The sequence below is a fragment of the Lichenostomus cassidix genome, chromosome 2 (assembly GCF_008360975.1).
Source record: "Lichenostomus cassidix isolate B80296 chromosome 2, HeHo_3.0, whole genome shotgun sequence".
NCBI classification, from domain to species: domain Eukaryota; kingdom Metazoa; phylum Chordata; class Aves; order Passeriformes; family Meliphagidae; genus Lichenostomus; species Lichenostomus cassidix.
Window position 1 is genome coordinate 87,690,753 of NC_139482.1, and position 19,279 is coordinate 87,710,031.

At 40.6% G+C, this 19,279-nt stretch overlaps 1 protein-coding gene across 2 annotated transcripts; it reads right to left on the minus strand.

Moving 5' to 3' along the window:
- Window positions 1–135: 135 nt before the first annotated feature.
- Window positions 136–19,209, minus strand: BAG1 (BAG cochaperone 1). Of its 2 annotated transcripts, XM_085052294.1 has the most exons (7): window positions 19,091–19,209; window positions 14,608–14,736; window positions 14,376–14,458; window positions 13,547–13,660; window positions 12,934–13,041; window positions 6,000–6,062; window positions 136–3,507 (listed from the first exon to the last, which is right to left on the minus strand). In XM_085052294.1, exons 1-7 carry the CDS (start codon window positions 19,131–19,133, stop codon window positions 3,418–3,420), a joined length of 630 nt encoding a protein of 209 aa, XP_084908420.1. In that variant the 5' UTR covers window positions 19,134–19,209; the 3' UTR covers window positions 136–3,417. The 2 variants fall into 2 exon arrangements, with proteins under 2 accessions (XP_084908420.1, XP_084908421.1); XM_085052295.1 differs by lacking the exon at window positions 13,547–13,660.
- Window positions 19,210–19,279: the final 70 nt, after the last annotated feature.

Consider the following 19,279-nt stretch of genomic DNA (forward strand, 5'->3'; position numbering starts at 1 on the left):
ACCAGAGGTCCCAAATCACTCGCCCAGCGGGTGCTCCCAATGGCACACATGGCAGCACCAGCGAGAGCAGTGTCCACCTTCCCCACTAAAATACGGCTCAAATACAGAATTTAGTGACTTCAACGTGACCAAGGATAGCAGAGAACTTCCTTTTATTTGTATCTTTTCATTTATCATAGTACAATAACGTAAGTTAACAAAAAAAAAAATCTAGTGCCAACTTCCACGGTGTCAAGTGCTCCACTCCAAACCATGAGTGTCCATTAGAAGTCAGAAAGCGTTGCTCCAGGCTTACAGCGGCATTACCTTCCAGAGGACTTGGTCACAGAGGATGCCACTGTAACTTTGTGCTGTTTCTGGAGAGCAACCTGCCCCATGGCTCCAGACTCCACAGTTCCCTGAATGTCGGGTTTGGTTCATCTCACACCAGCCCATGGGATCTGGGAGAGAAAATGGGCCAAGGGAGTGTGCAATTCAATTTCCATTTTGATAAAAGACAAACCCTGTGGAACATTTTGCCAGGATGGCAAGTCCAAGGTGTGTAAACACAGCCAGAGCAACACAGCAACTTCAGGAAGACAACGGGATAAGTGCAACTAAGGCAAAAGGGAGTAACTTCTGTTTTCACATGATCGCGGCAGATGGTTGGGCTGAGGAAATGATTCAGTAGCAAAACAGGTATCACAGTACACCTGGACTACGGAATCAGTGAGACTATAGCTTAAGCTTGCTTATTTATATTTACAAATTCTGAAGAATGTTTAAAATCTCCTCTTCGTTCCCCTTCCTCCCACATTTGTAGTCTGCTGCACTTTTCAAAAGCACAGACATTTGCTTTTACTGAATTTAAGGCTATTAAGACCAAAAAATGTTTAGGACTCCTCTCTCCAAAACTAAGTATAAAAGTCAATTCATTCTAGAATGTCTTGGATAACTCTAAATACAGCCATCTGTTTTTCAAAACAAATCAACTTTTATATTTGGAAGACAAAAAAATTTATACTGGCGAAGTTGGTCTTCATGCACATACTTATGTCCTAGAAACCAAACCACTAAGCACTGCAAGCTAAGTTTAGCTCAGGACACCCAACCTCTGCTGAATACAGATGTGCTGGTGGGAGAGGTTCACCATCACTCCCTTTGCCTCAAAGTACCAGACCACCAAAAGATCTGCTATGGAACATGCTAAAGTTGATCCACCTTGCTTTGAGACAGGCCGAGATGTACTCACACAAGCACATCCCAGGAAGCAGCAGTTTTTGGGAAAGAGTGCAGGGAAGACAATGTCTGCCTGTGTTCTCACCCACGAGAGAAAACTACACAGGAACAGCAGAAATAGTCACAATCTTAGCCATGAGCTCAGCTCCTAGTTCTCTCCATGGGCACAGCAGGATACTTGTTTATTGTACATGCACCTGTGAAAGCTCAAGGCATTGGAGAACCTATACTGGGGAGGGTGAGGATCCTTTCCATCACAGGAAAGTGGTTGATTTTGCATTCCCTGAATTAGGCAAGTGTTGCTGGTAGTTTAAGAGTCAGCTTAATCTGGTCCAGAAGCAGCCACAGGCTAGGCAGGGCTTCAAAAAAATGACTACAACCAACGCTTCCTCCTCTTAACCTTAAAGTGCTGGGAAAATGCAGCATGACCAGACTAGTTAGCCTAGGAAAAAACTTCCACAATCCTAGCATATCCTTTCCTAACATGATAGATAAGGTTCCTAGGAGTTTAGACCGTTAAATCCTCCGCAGATGCTGATAAGAAAATTTCATAAGGAAAAAATATAAGCTTGGAGTAACTGGTAATCAGCAAAAAACATGACAACTCAAATTCAAATCTTGGTATGGTCAACCAGCATTTTTAGAATACAAGTGACCCTTTCTAATGCTCAGCTATCACTTCATTTGTTCAATGGCATTTTTCACTAAAAAAAAAAAGTTCCTCCAATTACAAACATCAAAGACAATACTGTAATAATAACACTTTAGGTATTATTTAAGCTTTACAACTTATTAGAAGTTAAGATGTTTTTACATACATTTCCTATTTTTATCTTGAAAGGACACAACCTTAAAACATATGGATAAAGGCTCACTACCTAAGGGGCAGTTCTAAACATTCTCAGCCTGACTCATTTGGGATCAAAGAGCTTTATTTCTTTCACAGAAAGAGGCTCCTTACCAGTCCCTGCTTCGCCAGCCGCTGCGTATCTGGCTGACCTCCCAGTGAGGAGCAGCAGTGACAAAGCAGCTCCTATACATTTATGTTACCTACAGGCTGACATGCTCTACACGCTCTACAGTCTGGTCAGAGCCTCTGACTGCAAAGTTGGCTGCACCCACTCAAAGTCACTGTCTCCTGCAAAAGCTCATTTCTCACCTAACAGAGAAGGTTAAGCACAGCACATATCTGACTGTGAGAATCAGTCACAACCCTCACAGATGGCATTGCTAAAATAAAGCTGTGTCTCTTTGCAACATGTTATAAAAAATCACTGATTGCCTTAACATACTGGAAATAATCACTGCATTTTTCCATTAAATATAGCATCATGAATTCAGTAAAATCAGAAAAAAGTATAAAAACAAAAACCCTTTCAAAATAGCTCCTTAGTTATACCTTGCTTGAACTGAACCCTTGGTATTTGAGCAGCATGAGTAATCTCATTTCATTTCTCACCGTAACTCAAGACAGAACACAAATAATAAAAATACGAATAATCTATAAAAACCACAGTACATCAAAAATCTATGTAAAAAACATACACCTGTATCAAGGAGCTCAGTAACAACTTAAAGCACCACTCAAAATTAAGTACCATACATGTTACAGTACATTCCATTTATTATGACAATTTAAGGCTAAAATAGGTACGACTCCCTTATAGTCAAGCTTTCTTATATTTATAAATGCATACAAACATTAAGTAGATACAAATGCGTAGGGGTTTTTTATTGCTCTGAACTGTCTACGAGAATGTTCAACTTTTCCAGATGTTGTCTCAGTTTGCCTTTTTCAATCAAGCTGAAGTCCTACAACTGCAACTTATGGCACTTGTACAATTATAGACCTTCTTTGATTTGAGCTGTAAATAAATTCAAAGATACATCAGACAAAATTGCCCACCACTGAAACTTCGTAACTTAGTTAACTAAACTATCTTATCATCCAATAAGATACACAATTCATCACAAAGATTAGTTCTGCCATTCTTCAGGAAGGATTTTCTTTTCAAAATAATAGTTCTAACCAAGCGGCAAACAAGACAACCAGCAAGAAATGATTGACTGGTACCAGTCTAACAGACTGGGCTTTGGGAAAAAAAAAAAAGGAAGCTGGATATGTGCTCCAAAACAAAGAGCAAACTTTTCTTCTTGCTCATAGAGCAATTATGTTTCCTAATTATGTAAGGCGATGCCTCATTCTGCCAGTGCCAAATTCTTTGACTGTAGCTTGTCCATTTCTTGACCAATATTCCCTTCAATGGTATCACACTGGGCAAGAAAAACCTGAGAATAAGAAACAAACAAATGTTATTGGATACACAGTTTGGCACTGGGAGGTGCTTCTGAAGAGCTGAAACTGCAGTTTCTACCATGAATTTGAAGATGTCAACTCAACAACTACTTTCCAGTTGGTTTGGTAATAGCTTATCCACACCTGCATTTACCCAGAATCCAACAGAAACATGACATTGGATAAGGCAATAGCATGGCTGCTCATCATCACCAGTCCTGGCACTGCAGTACTTTCAGTGGATCCAAAGTTCATAAACAACAAAAGGAAACTTAAAGATTCCGACAAGTTAGTGCTTCATTCAGTCTGGAACGTGACTTTTAAGCTCCTTTCTAAAACACATACTTCAGAGGCCAAGCGTGGGAAGGACAAACCTGCTCAAGCAAATCTAAAACAAGCTTTCATTAAACCAAGACCTTTTCTATGTCTTAAGACTACAAGGCACCACTGAACCCTCATCTTTATCAGTAAGTAGCTGGTGTTCCTCAAAAGACAGAAGGCTCCTTTCAGAAAAGGACAGTCTACAGCACCTTTAAGATTTCTTAGAACCTGCCCACAAGTTCTCACAAGCAGAGCAGCTACACAAAGAGCAATTAGGAGCCAGCAGGCCCTGGTCACTTTGCTCGTACTGTACACAGCACAACATGCCAGCACTTTAAGCCAATAAATTGTTTTAGACCAATCTCAAGGTATGCAAGTACAGTGCACTTTCTGAGAAGATTTTTCTCATTATCTGTTCATGTCCTGCACTTGTTTTTGCTTTGTCCGCACCAGATTCTGACAGTCAAACCAGGTATTTCATGTTATTTACATTAAAATGACACTAAAAAACTGCTTCCCTTCTAGAGCAGCAAACTTGTGCCAGGGGAATGTTCCTCAACCACCACACTGCTTTGAATTATCTGTTTACAACCAATCCCTTGAGCTGTCACCAACTCCTGTCTATAAAAACTTGAGTGATGAAAAAGTGGAAGTGGCAACAGCTACAGTTGCTGACTGTAACAGTTTTATATTTTTTCCCCACCCTGGAAAATGTGTGACTGCCACCAGCAGAAATCAACAGCTCTCCCTTGCTTTCATGAAAATTTAAGAGTAATAAGCATAATTTTTTAAAACTTAAGAGTAATAAGCATAAAAGCCACCGTTTTCTTGTTCTTGCTCTGGAAAAACAAACTGTTGTTGACTGCTCTGGTCTGAAACTCCTTAGGATTCTTCTGCAGTCCTCAAAGGGTTCATAACCTACAGCTGCAAAATGCTGTGCCTTATAAAAGCACATCAATAATTCTGATCTCTGTTCAACAGAGTCTGTTTTATACTCTAACAGCAGCTCTTATACAAAGCCTCACTTATATCTGCTGTAACTTCACCCAAGGCTGGAAATACAGTAGCTTCCACAAAGTTGTTAACAGCCACCAGTCTATTACAAGGTTTTGCTGCCTTGGTTAGGCACATGGAATCAAGAGTGTGTTCGGAATCCCACATAACACAGCTAAACCAGCAACCAACCACCTTTGTTTCCATTTGCATTATCTGAACTTACCTCAGTAAATGAGTACAAAGTGCTTTGTCCCTAAAGCTGTAACCAAAACCTTTTCTACTACAAAGTAGTTCTTAGTAGACCTTCCTCTAAAACAGATGGCTATTCTAAAAAACTGGTGAAACATCAATGGGAAGTATTTAATAAGATTACAGTAAAAGACAAAATCATTCGACTCTATATACGAATGCAAGGTACTTCCATGAACAATTTTTAGAAGCCAAACCTGGGACTAAAACTAGCACAATACAAATAAAAACAGTAATACAAGTAGCATTGCCATTCATTTATGTAAGCATTGCCATTCATTTATGTAAGCTTGAGTGGAGGGAGCTGAATGTCAGTATTTATTAACAAACCTTCAGTTCAAGGTCTCTAAGGAAACAATGCCTAGGAATTCACAAGCATCATACAGTATCCTCCACCCAACTCTCCATTCCCAGCACAGCTGCTCTTCTGTACATATCTTAAAGACCTACTCTCCACAGAAGGTTGGTGCACTGTGAAAGAAGCTAAATTTTCCAAAGGACACCTCTGGCAAGGTCAGGGGTAGGTCAGCAGGAGTTACAGTTGACTGCATCCTTGTGCCCAGACCTCAGTCATTACACTCCCATCCACCAAGATCCAAAATAGGAGGAATGATCAATCCTGTTGTCTTTACAAGTTACCAGCATTACTTCACATCGTCAGAGAGCCATAAGATCAACCACTAATGTAAACGGTAAACATTATCTGAAAACAGTATGAATTATGAAAATCTGTATTTTTGTGTGCTGTTTTATAAAGCTATTAGATACCTCTCAAAAGGAGGTCATAAGAAATGCCCATGTAAGAACAAACACTGAAAAAATCTAAACAGCTCATTTTCACAAACTCTTTCTATACAAGTGCCCAGCATTAATGGGAAAAAGGAAAAAAACTCACCAAAAACAAACCAAGAAAACTCACCTGAACCCTCTTCACCAACCCCTTCTTTTTCAGTTTGCAATCACTGAAATTCTCTGGCAGATTCTGCAGTAAAATAAACAAAAAAGTTGATGAAACTTAATGTTGAAATTAACACACTTACAGTAAAAACAGAAATTATCAAAGAATCCTCTAAACAGGCATCCTGAAAATGCCATGCCTGCTCAGTAAGGATGATTATACAGGAAAGAACATAAGAAAAGGTCATTAAAAAGTCGGGTATGCAGCATGTCGACTGCAAAGAATTGAGCTAGCAAATCTACCATGTATCTGTAGGGAAAATACAGCAACAGACTACACACACTGCTTTTTCTACTGTGGTGTGTGTTAACTGTTCTGCTGAGCTTCATCTTCAGGGTTTTTTCAGACATTATACCAGGAGCAAATTTCTTACAAATACATTAACTCAAGCACTTGCCATCATTAGAATGTATCATCAGTACTGCAGACATTGCCAGTCTAAGCTGTACATCTGATCATCTCTGCAGTGTACTCATAGAAGGCAACAGATGTGAAGTGTTACACAGTGTCAGCTTTTAATTTAATTCAAACTGCATCGTTTTCTCTGCTCCTACCACCCATTATATTAATGTATGACATACTGGCAAACGTTATATGCTTTGTCCTTTGTGAGCTACATGAAATTGGGGTGTTGCTGGGGAATGGTGCTCAGGTTTATGAATTTTTTTTTAACAGGTAAAAACCCATACAGATGAGTATCATTATATAAAGTTTATGTAAGCATTCTTGGAAACATTGTGCTTTCACTAGTGAAGATGCATGAAAATCTTGAGAGTTTCTCACTAGCATACCTTTTATTTTCCACCCTAACTCCAGATCAAGAATAGAGGTTTGTCTATACTAATCTGTTTCATTTCAGCCAACACGTGAGCCCAGCAGGGAGGTTTAGATAAATAGACTTGCATAAAATAAAAAAAAAAGTGCTCCTTTCTTTTACTGCTCTGACAAATGGTTTCTACTCCTCCTGTTTGTTGCCCATGCAGTGCACACTGGAGTGAAGTACTTCAGCTGGGCCGTCAGCCATGTCACCTTCCTACAGGAACACTTCTTAACTCCTCTGAGGTGTTTCACCAGTGTTTCACTCTTGGATCCTAATAGCATGATGGCTGGAGTAGAAAGCTACAACCTAGTTTCCATTACTGAAATGTGGTAGGACAAATCCATGACTGGAGTCAGGAGATGGCATTGCAAGGAGGTTGGACTATACGACCACTGAAGGCTCCTGCCAACCCTAACTATTCTGTGATAAACTGGCAAGATGCACTGCAGGCAATCACATACTACAGCCTCAAAGACTCATCTCCTCTCTCATGTTTTATACAAGATATCCTCAAAACCAATCACTGTTTACACAGTAACGAATGTGTGCATTTTCCTGCCTCTAGAGCCTCTGGGTTTAAGTGTTCTTTTAACTAAGAAGCCAGCATTACTCTCTGAGTGCTGCTTCTTACAGAATACAGATTCTCTTGTACTTTCCACTCTCATAGCTGATCTCTTAATAAAAATCACTTCCCTTACCACAGAACACCACCTCAACCTCTGCTCAAGTTCCATTTGTTCTGGGACTGCTTCCAGTAACAATTTCTCAATTCAGTCCTGCCACCATGTCTTTTTGTTTTCCTCTTTTGGTTCCTAAACCATAGATCCCAGTACATAATATCTGATACCTGAACCTACTTTATGGCAGTGGAGTCAATCAACAACAAATGCAAGCCAGTAAAATTTATTATTTATGGCTATCTTATCAGAACCAAAGGGACACTATTATTAACACATGCAATCTTCCACACTGGATGTCACTTGCACTAATAGCTAGAAATATTTTGGGGTTGTTATCAAATTGCTAAAAAAAAACCCAATAAAAACCATTCTGCTACACATAGCATCAATACTAATCAGTCACAAAAAAGGATTTTTATTGACACTCCATCCATTAAACAAAAAAGCTTTTCCATTAGTTTCATTCAAAAATACAAATGAACAAATAGTCTTTTATTGTGCAGTTTTTACTGACTGAAAAGTTACATAAACTGTAGTCATCGTACCTGCTAAGAGGAGGATGAAATAGAGGATGGAGCAGGGTGGAAAGTTACCAACCCAGTTATATCAATATGGAAGATTATAGGGAGAAAATGCGGTTGCTACTCCCTGGATGGAATGCTGTCAGCATGCCTGACTTCGCACACCCAGTGCATGCTGAGGGGGCCTAAAGAGAGGGAGGACTGGAATGGAGACACCATGGCCAGGGCCTGTCCCAATCCTTGCAAGAGGGGGAACATGGTGGTACCTTGTAGCTGATAAGCCAAGTACCAGCTGTCACCCAGGGAAGGAAAAAGATTCCCTGCTGTTGAACCAGCAATTGTGGCAAGGTAACCGATGCCCAATTCCATCCTGAAGTTTAGCTCAGATGCAGTACAGCCCCAGCCCCAAAGGTCACCTCAGAGGCACTGCTGACATTACCCACCTCAAAAGCAATACCACCCCCCACTGAACATGATGTATGACTAGAGTCACTCCAGCTCCACCTAAAAGTAAAAATAGTATAAAAGTAAGTTAAAAATGGCGTAAAAATAGGAAAGACTCCATTACTGGGGATTAGAGCTGGTTAGTATATTGCTTTGAGTACTTTTTTGCAGCCAGATACTACGATCAGTAATCCTGTCACAGTTTTCTATCATATTAATAAAAGAGTGTTATTCCATAAACTGTTAAGAGTGAGTCCTTCAAGGGCACTAACAGTCCCTGGCAGCAGGTAACATATTTGACTGTGGATACCCAGGAGGGGGTCCCTCTAATGCTGTTGGCTTTGTCCCTGAATCTTGCCTGGAGAACCAACAGACCAGTGAAAGGTGTGGAGGCCCAGGAGGTGGCCTTTCTGTTTGCACGTGACTCCAACCAAGTCAATCAAACAGCTCTCCCATCCAGCAGCACTGCTCAGGAAGGATGCCCATAAAGGGACACTGACAGACTGGTGAGGCAGAGGGCTGTCATCTAACCGGGGGCACTGACACACAAATCAAACACGAGAGTGTTGGAGAAGATCTCCCCTTTCATATGAGAGGGTTGGAGAAAACCTCCCCTTTCACTTGACAATGCTCCTTGAGCTTTAGAAATACCTTCCTCTGAAGCTTTGATTTCATGTTTACAATTCATGCTAAGAGATTAAAGATTTATAGTAAGAAATGCTTATCGTGTTTTTATTGATCCAGGTAAATTCAAAAGGTTTAGTAATAAGTTCTCATTCCATTGTAAGTGGAAAAACTCCCCAGAGCCTGGGAAGCATTTGTTACAGGTACAATGATGGGTTTTTTTTCAGAATACTTCCTTCTTTTAATCCTTGTAATGTTAAATTTGGTATTGATTTACCCAATGACAAGTATAGCAGAGATAAGGACACAGTAAAATTTTATCAGAACAACATGGCAATTTAAGTAAGTTCTACAGAGGAATTATAAGAACAAAATAATCCTCCAGAAAGGAGGATGGGCCACCAGAACATAACATGAGTCAGTAACGCTACCAATGTCCTCAGTACTGATAGATGAAATTTGACAGATTTGTCATGAACTTATGTTAAGAAAATCAGTGACTGGTATTTCAGAAGAGAGAGCTTTTTGTCAGTTGTTAGAACAATCTGTTCTCTGCAATATTGTCTTTCTAGATTTAAAAATCTGCCATTTAATAGGAGACCATCATGAGGACTAAGCGAATGTTCAGACTGCAACATTGGTGAAAGTACTCATGCAAATCAGAGCTGGTTCACAGGTACATACTGTCATGACCATGGATTTACATTTTCCTACTCAGAAAGACTTTCCTCTTTTTCTTGAGAAAGCCTTTCAGATATTTAATATCTGTGCCAGATGACCAAGTAAAGCATTTCCCATGTACTTGTCACTGAGATTTGCAATAAGTAGTGTATTTTGCCTTCGACTCCTGGACCAAATGTTTTAGCTTATGAAATAAATAGCACTTCTGCTAATGCACACACACAAATCTTCAATTGTTGAGCAAGACTCAACTGCATTCCTCCTGAAGAAAACTTCAAACATCTGTGGCTTATGGCAACATCTGACTGTGTCACAATATTTAAAATCTGTAAGATGCTCCTAAGACCTTACAATCTTAGGAGCAGTGAAAGCAGTAGCTGTTTAAATACATTTATGTTACAATGTTTAATTTACAGGGGCTCTACCCAAAAGCATTCCTTCAAGACTTTTCTTTCACACCTCTTGCTGTAACAACACTGTATCTTTTCTCTCACACCACTGCACGACCATAAACTGACTTCTCCACTTCCCAAGTCCCTTCTTTTAAATTCACAGTTGTTGAACACACAGTGTCTAGTTAAAGTGAATATTTAGTTCCAAACTCAGCTCTTCTAGTTAATGAGCTTGTCTGCTACCTAGAATAGAGAGGAAATAATATGCAGGCTTCTTTACCCTTGGCTCTCTTTAACCAACCAATCTCATTTTGTATCAAGCTGTATAGTTTTGAGTTATCCAAATAACACACAGCAGCTGAGACACTTTAATGAGCTGTGACGATTCTGCCAAATTAAACATCTAGAACATTTATAGTGTGAGGTTGCTGGTATGTTCCACTTCTACAAGGCATCATCCATTCTTCTCAGTCAGTCGCATTTTTCCTCTCTGAAATTTTCAACATACCATTGACTCAGTATCTCTACATGTTCAGTAGTATTTAATAAACTTGTCAGAACTTGCTTTTTTACTTGGCTACCAAAAAGAACCCTAAAGACAGTATAAACCAATTCTACAATACAGATAAAATATTTTCTGGGAGCTTTATGCTTTCAATTTCTATTTGCCATTTTTCACTCCAGTGGAACCCATTTGTTGGTCATACACACCCCTCATTACCGTTCTGTACTTCTGCATCTGTACACTGCACAACTACCATCTCAGTAAGTCAGTGGCCTGTTCATCTGATCTGGTGTAATACCAGCACACTGAACTCCCACATTTCATGTAAAGATTCCACCCACCTACAGGTATTTCATCTGCAAGATTTCACAGATGTCCAGTTTTCATGACAAATCTCACAGCCAGCATTGTATATTAAAGGAAATAAATATGTGCAATGTATTCACTGGTAATGAAAATTCTCATTTCTTTTTAAAAAAGAGAAAAAAGAGGCTTTTCAGTGTCATAGGCTCTTACACAACAAAGTCAAAAAAATTATTACAAATTTTGAGAGACTCTAATTATAATTACTTTGAGCTCTGGCTGTTCCACTTTCACAAGAAACAAAACTGAGGCATGGGGACTCAATTACTTCCTAAATCTAAACACAGTCACTAGCTTGTAAGTCTTCTAAAATCTTGTAGTAGACCTAAAATCCTTTGTCCAGTACTGTTTAGAGTATTTTGGAAAAGGAGATAGATCACAGCATGCTTTTTAAACCATGTAAAAAGTAACAGAATTAAAAGTAAATTTGGGAAATTGAGTTTGGATTAATCAGGAAGCACTGAAATGATTTTACAAGGCTGCCTGCTGGGTTCCAGAACTGCACACCAGAATACAAATACTGCTTTTTTTCCTAAATAGGATTTGGTATCAAAAATTGAAGGGGTCAGAAAAAGGCTTTAATACCATCCAACTGAAACAGTTGTCACCTTATTGATATTTTCATGACAACACATAGTAAATCTGACACTGCAAACAGGAAACCAGTTATATGAAGTCTTTACGTCTAACAGCATTCAATAACTGTCAGCATAATATTCTCCTTTCTATGAGGCACAAGAGGTAAGAGAAATTTTAAGATTTCAAAATACTTAGAATACAGCAATTTTTTAAAGAAGTATTTAGAACTGTTGGCTGTCACAAGCAGCAAAGACTAGGTTATGATAATAGGCTCACAATATAAAAGCAGCAAACTAGTCAGTGAGCTTCCCACCATTCATTTCATGATGGCCAATTCAAATTATTATTCTTTGATATAGTCTACTGCTGAACTTTTTCAAAGTGTCCATTAAACTACATTTGTTTCACCAGTTATAGGTATTTGCATGTGCATCTTTCTGAAAAAAAAAATTAAATAAAAAAATTCACTGCACTAAGGAGGAGACCCAAAGATACCATTACTACAGAAAAGCGGCATTTTTCCTTCAGAGCAGGATATTATGATCTTGATATCCAATTTGTAGTGAAGCTTACAGAGAACAACCAGCAGACAGAGAAACAGTTTAGGAAATACCCTGGTTGGGCCAATCTTCTGTTTATCTCTGTGCAAGACACTTATTCTCATCTAGCTCTCAACTACATGATACAGGAAGATGTCTATTATACTCTGGAAACGTAAAGTAAGGTTATGATCCACTAATGACTGCAAAGCACTTTGATATACCCCAGTACATTCCAAAGGAAGAATCCAGTCCTCAATATACAGGTATCTCAGATAAAAGTAGTCAGTCCACATGTGACTGACCAGAAAATCCTTCACTCTGCAAGACCTCCTTGTTCCTGTATGGTATAGAATATGAAGTGTATCTCATTGTTTGGTTTTTTCCCAGACCTTTACTGTTATCATGAAAGTTTACTGAGACAAACTAAAAGGGCAAAGCCTGAGCAAAGGACATTCATTTCATGTGGTCTCAGTGGGCTGCTGCCCCAGTTACAGAATTCTGTAGAATGGGAATTCATACACAGGCATCAATGGCACCATTTAGAAAGAGAGGCTGCCAAGTAGATTTTTGAGACATACATGGACAAGTATCGCATATTAAAGAAAAAAAATGAACAAAGGGATTAACTGATTTTCAATGCCAAAGTGATTTTTAGTACATTAAAATATCAAATAAACTGTAAGATACAGTCTTCACAGCAGGCTTCTGCTGGGATTTGACCCTCTTCTGTGGTTAGTTACTTACAATGGCATCAATCTGTTCAAGGGTCTTCATGAACTGCTCTGCAATTCCTTTTATCCTCTTGTCCAGCTGTTTTAGTGCTTCTGCTTGGAGATCCTTTGCTAAAAATCCCTGAAGAAGAAAAAACAAAGTTATCCCATATCCTAAACAATACTCACTTTAGAAAATCGGTCAATCCACAAGAGCAGAAAACATCTTTTAATATTTCTGTATTTTCAGGCATAATAGGGACTCCAATCTTAATCTGTATTCTTCTGTATTTTATCAAAATTCTTGACATGGTAAATGTAAGATCTGATAGATTTACTTAAATGATAAATAAATAATACACACCCTTCTTTGGACTTTGAGAGAACTCTATGTTTTTCCAGATATAAAGAATATAACTTATCACATATGAAACAATATTTACCTTTATCCCAACAGCGCCATGTCTCTATTTTGCATACTCATAAATGGCCTTCAGAATTTACCAAGAATTATTACTGACTATTTAAGAGGGGCAGCCTATTACTGACTACTCAAAACCTTAAAACTGTTTTGTTTGGGTTTTTTCAAATAGATATACCTACAAAACTGCTTTGCAAAGATATAAAGTGATACAAAACTGGCATACCTTCTGGATACTTGTGAGCTCTTTATTAACTTCCTCTAACTTATTAGCTATTTGCTCCACTGACTTCTCCAAATCTTTTAACTTCTTTAATTCAGCCTCTTCTTCTGGACTATTCTGTGTATTCAAAAGTACAACATTCACAACTAAGGAACAAATAAAGACACGATGCAGCTAAAAAGCAGCAGCAGTGGTGATACAGACATGAAGGCTCTGATGACTTAAAACACAGACTACACAGTGGCTATTCTTTCCATATTTCAATATCTACCAAATAAGCTTCTTCCAAAGCTTAATTGCAAGTCCAGTTAAATCAGAAATGTTATATAAACACATTAAATGAGATTAATTTGAAGGGAAAAGGAAAAGTGCCTTTTTTTTCATTTTTGTTAACTTGGCTTTTTTAAAGTATAGGTAACATTTATATGATGAGCTTATTACCTCATCCTCTACTTGGCAATGCCAGCCACAAGTCATTTCACCAGAAATAACCCAGATGATCAAGACTCAGTAGCTACAGTTGGGGAAGTTTCTTTAAACTAGAAAAATAACATGAGCAGATAAGGCCATCAGTGCACAGAAGGTACATGAGCACTGACCACAGATTAGGCACTCTTGTCAATAATGTAAAGCAGAAGCCAGTCAATAATGTAATTTCAGAAAAGTAAAAACTGCAGTTATTTGCAGTGTAACATGAGACTGAACTCAACTTTGTGGGTAAGTATACAAAACTAGTTAATGCTGCAGCTTGTTTCTGTGTTCAGCAGCTGACTTACTGACAAAAAATGATGGTATCTTGTAGGGAGAAAAATGGTCCAAAGGCAATGCTTACCCTTTTCCCAATCAACATGACTTTGCAACCATTTTTAACACCAAGTGCTGACAATGGCTGCTCCAATTCTTTCAGAGACTTTCCTAAATGAAGAACGAGAGAGAAAAAATACAGTTAAAGTACAGTTAGTGGCATAAGAATGTAATTTTGAAGACATTCAAGACATGGACAACTGAAACTGACAAAGATGGAAGTTTTAATCTATAAGAAACATTGCAGACTCAAAAGTTACCTTTGTATATCAGTTTCTGAAAAGGAACTGGAACTCCAGTGACTTGTTCTATAAGTACAGCCATGTCTTGTAGTGTAGGTTCGCCATCTTCTCGTTGAGAAGCAACTTGAATACTGTGTTTTTCATTACCTAGCAGAAAAACAGAGTAACAGTGATACTTATTGTAACCTAGAAAATATTACAGAGAATCCATTTCTAAATATTTACTACCATTAATGCAGAAAGTTTTCAAATCACAGGTTCTCATGTAGAATCATAATTTTCAATCAAATGATTCTACTGCACTTTCTTCCCCTTGAAGTGACTGACCTCAGCTGAAAATTTTGGTTTACATTGGAACAACCTGAAGAGCTTGACTGGGTATATTTTACTGGCATAATGCTTCTGCTAAATATTATTCCCTATCTCTTTTTAAGAATACAGATGGTGTCCAGACATCCCACAAGCTAAAGCATGAAAGCCCACACCTTCCTAATGCATCCTATTTCCTACTTGTAACAACTTTCAGTGTCATGAGTCTTTGGTATCTGAGACTAATTTATCACTTCTTTCGCTCTCTACTCCTCAAACATGAGAAACAAGCAATCATTGTCTACCCTGTTTCATCTCCACCACCAATCAGAGAGAATTGTCAGTGTATAAAAGCTATTTCTCCCCATATGCTACTGATAAGCAGACATAACCACTTGGAGAAGACCCAGCTTATCTGTCACCTTCCACTTAGGGAGCATCCTATTCAGACCCCCTAGGATTACTTGTGTGCAAACAGGATGTAGTTCATAGGGAAAAAAAAGGAGTATACCTATTAATCTCTGCTTTGCAACAGACCCTTTCTACAACCCCCTGCTCCCACACACTTAAGGTCCAGCAATCTGAAAGCACCCACAGGAATCAACCACCACAGCCTGCAAGGGAAATCAAAACAGGCATTTTTCACTCTGCAGGAAGAGAGAACTTAACACATACCAGAAGGAAAACTATTCTCACACCACTAATTTAAAGTGCACATACCTTCTACAAAGAAGAGTGCTAGAAACATTGATTTTAAAATACTCCAGCCTCCCACAGTCACATGACAAGTGACACTGTAGCCTCAAAAATTTTAAAGCTCTAACCAAATCTGTTCATTCCAAGACAATTTTAATCTTAAAATCACATTATGCCACTCTCACCCAAACATATTCCATAAACAGCCCTTCTTACCAATCTGTTTCAGTAAAAAAAAAATAACCAAACACAACCTCAGTATATTTCAAAAGGTCATTTTGATATATACAACTGTTTTGTACAAGGGCTCTGCTGGTGAGCATTTGAAAAAAACAAGCATTAACTAAAGAAAAGAACAGATGAAGCTTGTCTAACAGTAGAACCAGTTTAATTACAAATTATGAGTAAAACTTAGGGCAGACTGTAACAAGCTTTACTGTAAATTCACAGCAGAGCAAAATCACCAGAAAAAGTAACTCATGAGTTAAAACTGGTTATCAGCTTGTTTCAGTAAATTACAACACTAATTTGAAGTAATCGCTACTGCAAAATTCCAAAATACTTGTTTTTAAAAAGCCTAAATACATTTCAAAAAACAGGTCAGTTCATTTTCTTGTTGTATTGGGCTTGCATGGCAAGATTTTGGTATCAGAGGGCTACAGGGTGGTTTCTGTGAGAAGCTGCTGGAAGCTTTCCCTATGTCTAACAGAGCCAACACCAGCTCTGTTGGACAGCTCTTCCCCTGCTCCAGGATGGACTCGGTGTTTGCCTTGGCTGAACCCACCAGTGACAATGGAAACACCTCTGCAATAACGTAGTTAACAAGGGGGGCAAGACAAACCTGTGCATCAGCAAGTGCAGCCACAGAGAGGAGTGAGAACATGTGACAGAAACAGCCTGCAGACACCAAGGTCAGCGCAGAAGGAGCTGGAGGTGCTCCAGAGCTGAGATTCCTCTGCAGCCCATGGTGAAGCAGCTGTGCTACTGCAGCCTATGGAGGCAGAGATCCATCTGCAGCTCATGGAGGATCCCACGCCAGAGCAGGTGGATGCCTGAGAGGAGGCTATGACCCTGTGGGAAGCCTGTGCTGGAGCAGAGTCCTGGCAGGGACTAGCAGACCCATAAAAAAAGGAGTCCACACTGGAGCAGGTTTGCTGGCAGGACTTGTCACCCTGTGGGGGACTCAGACTGGAGCAGTCTGTTCCTGAAGGACTGCAATCCATGAGAGGAACCCCAAGCTGGAGCAGGGGAAGAGTGTGAGAAGTCCTCCCCCTGAGGAGGAAGGAGCAGCAGAGACAAAGTGCTATGAACTGACTGCAGCTCCCATTCCCCTGCACTGCTCAGGAAGGAGGAGTGAAGAGAATTCAGAAGGAAAGTTAAGCCTAGTGGGCAAGTCAGGTTTTCTCTTTTAGTTCTCATTGTTCTACTCTGATTTAAATGTAAATAAACAACATTTCCCCAAGTCAAGTCTGTTTTGCCCATGACCTGGTGAGTGTTCTCTCCCTGCCGTTCTCCCAACCTTTTATGGTATTTTCTCTCCCCTGCCCAACTGAGGAGGGGAGTGACAGAGTGGCTTTGCTGGACATCTGATTTCCAGCCAGGACACTTGCAGACTGTCAAGTCACACTTGTGGGTCTCCTGTCGTTCTATTTCTCAGCCCTAATTTCCATCTTTCCCCACTTTCACTCATGCACACAAAATTTTCCTAAAAATGTTTTGTGCAAAGTGGTAAAACAGCATCTGATAGCTGCAGGTATAAATCAGACGGATGGTGAACAAAGGCTTCTGTTTGCTACTTATTAATGACAAAGTAACTATCAGGTAAGAAAACGACTGGAAAGACAAAAACATTCCCAGACAAGCAGGCTGTTGGCAAGCAGCAAAATGCTGGACTTATGTCGATACCACTCAATTATTGGTATCTGCAAAATTAAAAACCTTCAGATCAAATGGACCCCACTGAAGGCATCAGTGAGCACACAAATCATGATGATTCAAACAAATTATTCTACAAAATTCCTCACCAAAGACTCTTAAATAAAATTACCAGGTGATAAAGGAAACATTTTAACAAAACAATTTAAAACACAATTTGAAAACAGGAATGAGCAAGCCAAAATAAACAATAAGCTCTAGAGATGGAAAGAATGTCACCAACACAGTGCAAAAGGAACAAAGGCAGAATTTATTATTCAATATTTTAAAAAATCCAATAAAAATTACATTTTGCTAACAAAAGTCAGCACAACACCTCGCCGATTTAATAGTTTACTATCTTTTTCATTCCTCCTACTGTCTCATTTAGATCCACTTCAACATTTAACCATGGTGTTTCCCATGTTGTTTCTAAGAACTGTGAAGTCCAAGCTATTCTCACCCCTTTGCACTAATATTTTATACTTACAGACACAAGCCCACATTCCCCTCCACCTTCTTCTACCTCCTCCTGTCTTTCTTTTTGAAGGGGAAAAAGCCCAACTTTGTCAGCTGGCCTGTGAGTGACCCATTCCATCAGGTCATCCCCTGGCTGTCCTACTGAAGAAACCACTGTCTGTTACAGTCTTGCAGCTCATAGCTGCAAACATCCAAGCCCCTTCAACGAGCCAGAAGAAAGCCTACTGCATAGCACCTGCTTTTAACATGCAGAGCTGACATCAGCTATATATTTCATCTAAATGACGATTACCAAAACAACAGTATCACAGAGTGAGTCAGGTTGAAGTGACCACAATGGGTCATCTGGTCCAACTTCCCTGCTCAAGCAGGGTCATCCTAGAGCACACGGCACAGGATTGTGTCCAGACAGCTCTCGAATATCTCCAGTGACAGAGACTGCACAACCTCTCTGTCAACCTGTACCAGAGCACAGTTACCCCCACCCATAGTAAAGAAGTTCTTCCTCATAGTCAGATGGAACTTCCCGTGCATCAGTTTCTGCCCATTGTCTCTTATCCTAGTGCTTGGCACCACTGCGAAGAGCCTGACTCTACCTCCTTCGCATCCCCCCGCTCGGATATTCATACACATCAGTGAGGCCCCCTCTGTCACCTCTCCTCGAGGCTGAACAGGCCCAGCTCCCTCAGATCTTCCTCTTAGGAGAGACACTCGAGTCCCCCCATGATGCTCGTCGCCCCCAGACTGCTCTGCTCTGCGCTCTCCAGCAAAGCCCCCTTGTCACCTGCTCTATCACCCTCACAGCACACCCACGCCCGCGATCCAGCGGGAGGAGACACTGGGAAGCTGTGGCCAGCAAGCAGCAGCAGCCGGGCTGGAGCCCAGGCTGAGCGGGGCCAGGCCGTGTCCCCTGAGGCCGAGGCCGCCCCGGCCGCCCCCCGCTCGCCTCCGCCGCCGGTGCAGCCGCGGCCCGCGCTCCCCACAGCGCCCGGTGCCGCTCCGGGCCGCACAGGGATGGCGAGCAGAGAAGCGGGGAAGGGCCGGGAGCAGCCCCCGCGGCCGGAGATGCCCCCCCGCCCCTGCCCCTGCCCCGGGCGCTTACTGTAGGTGACGGTGACGGTGACCGGGGCTCCGGGCGCCGCCATCTCGCCCCGCCACAGGGACCCGTCCGCGGCGCTGCCGGGCGCGTCACTTCCGGAGCAGGCAAGCGGGAGCGCTGCGCTCGGCGGCAGCTCCCCGCAGCGGCACGGACGCGGCCGGGGCAGGCCTGCTGCAAAGGGGCCTTTTCTGC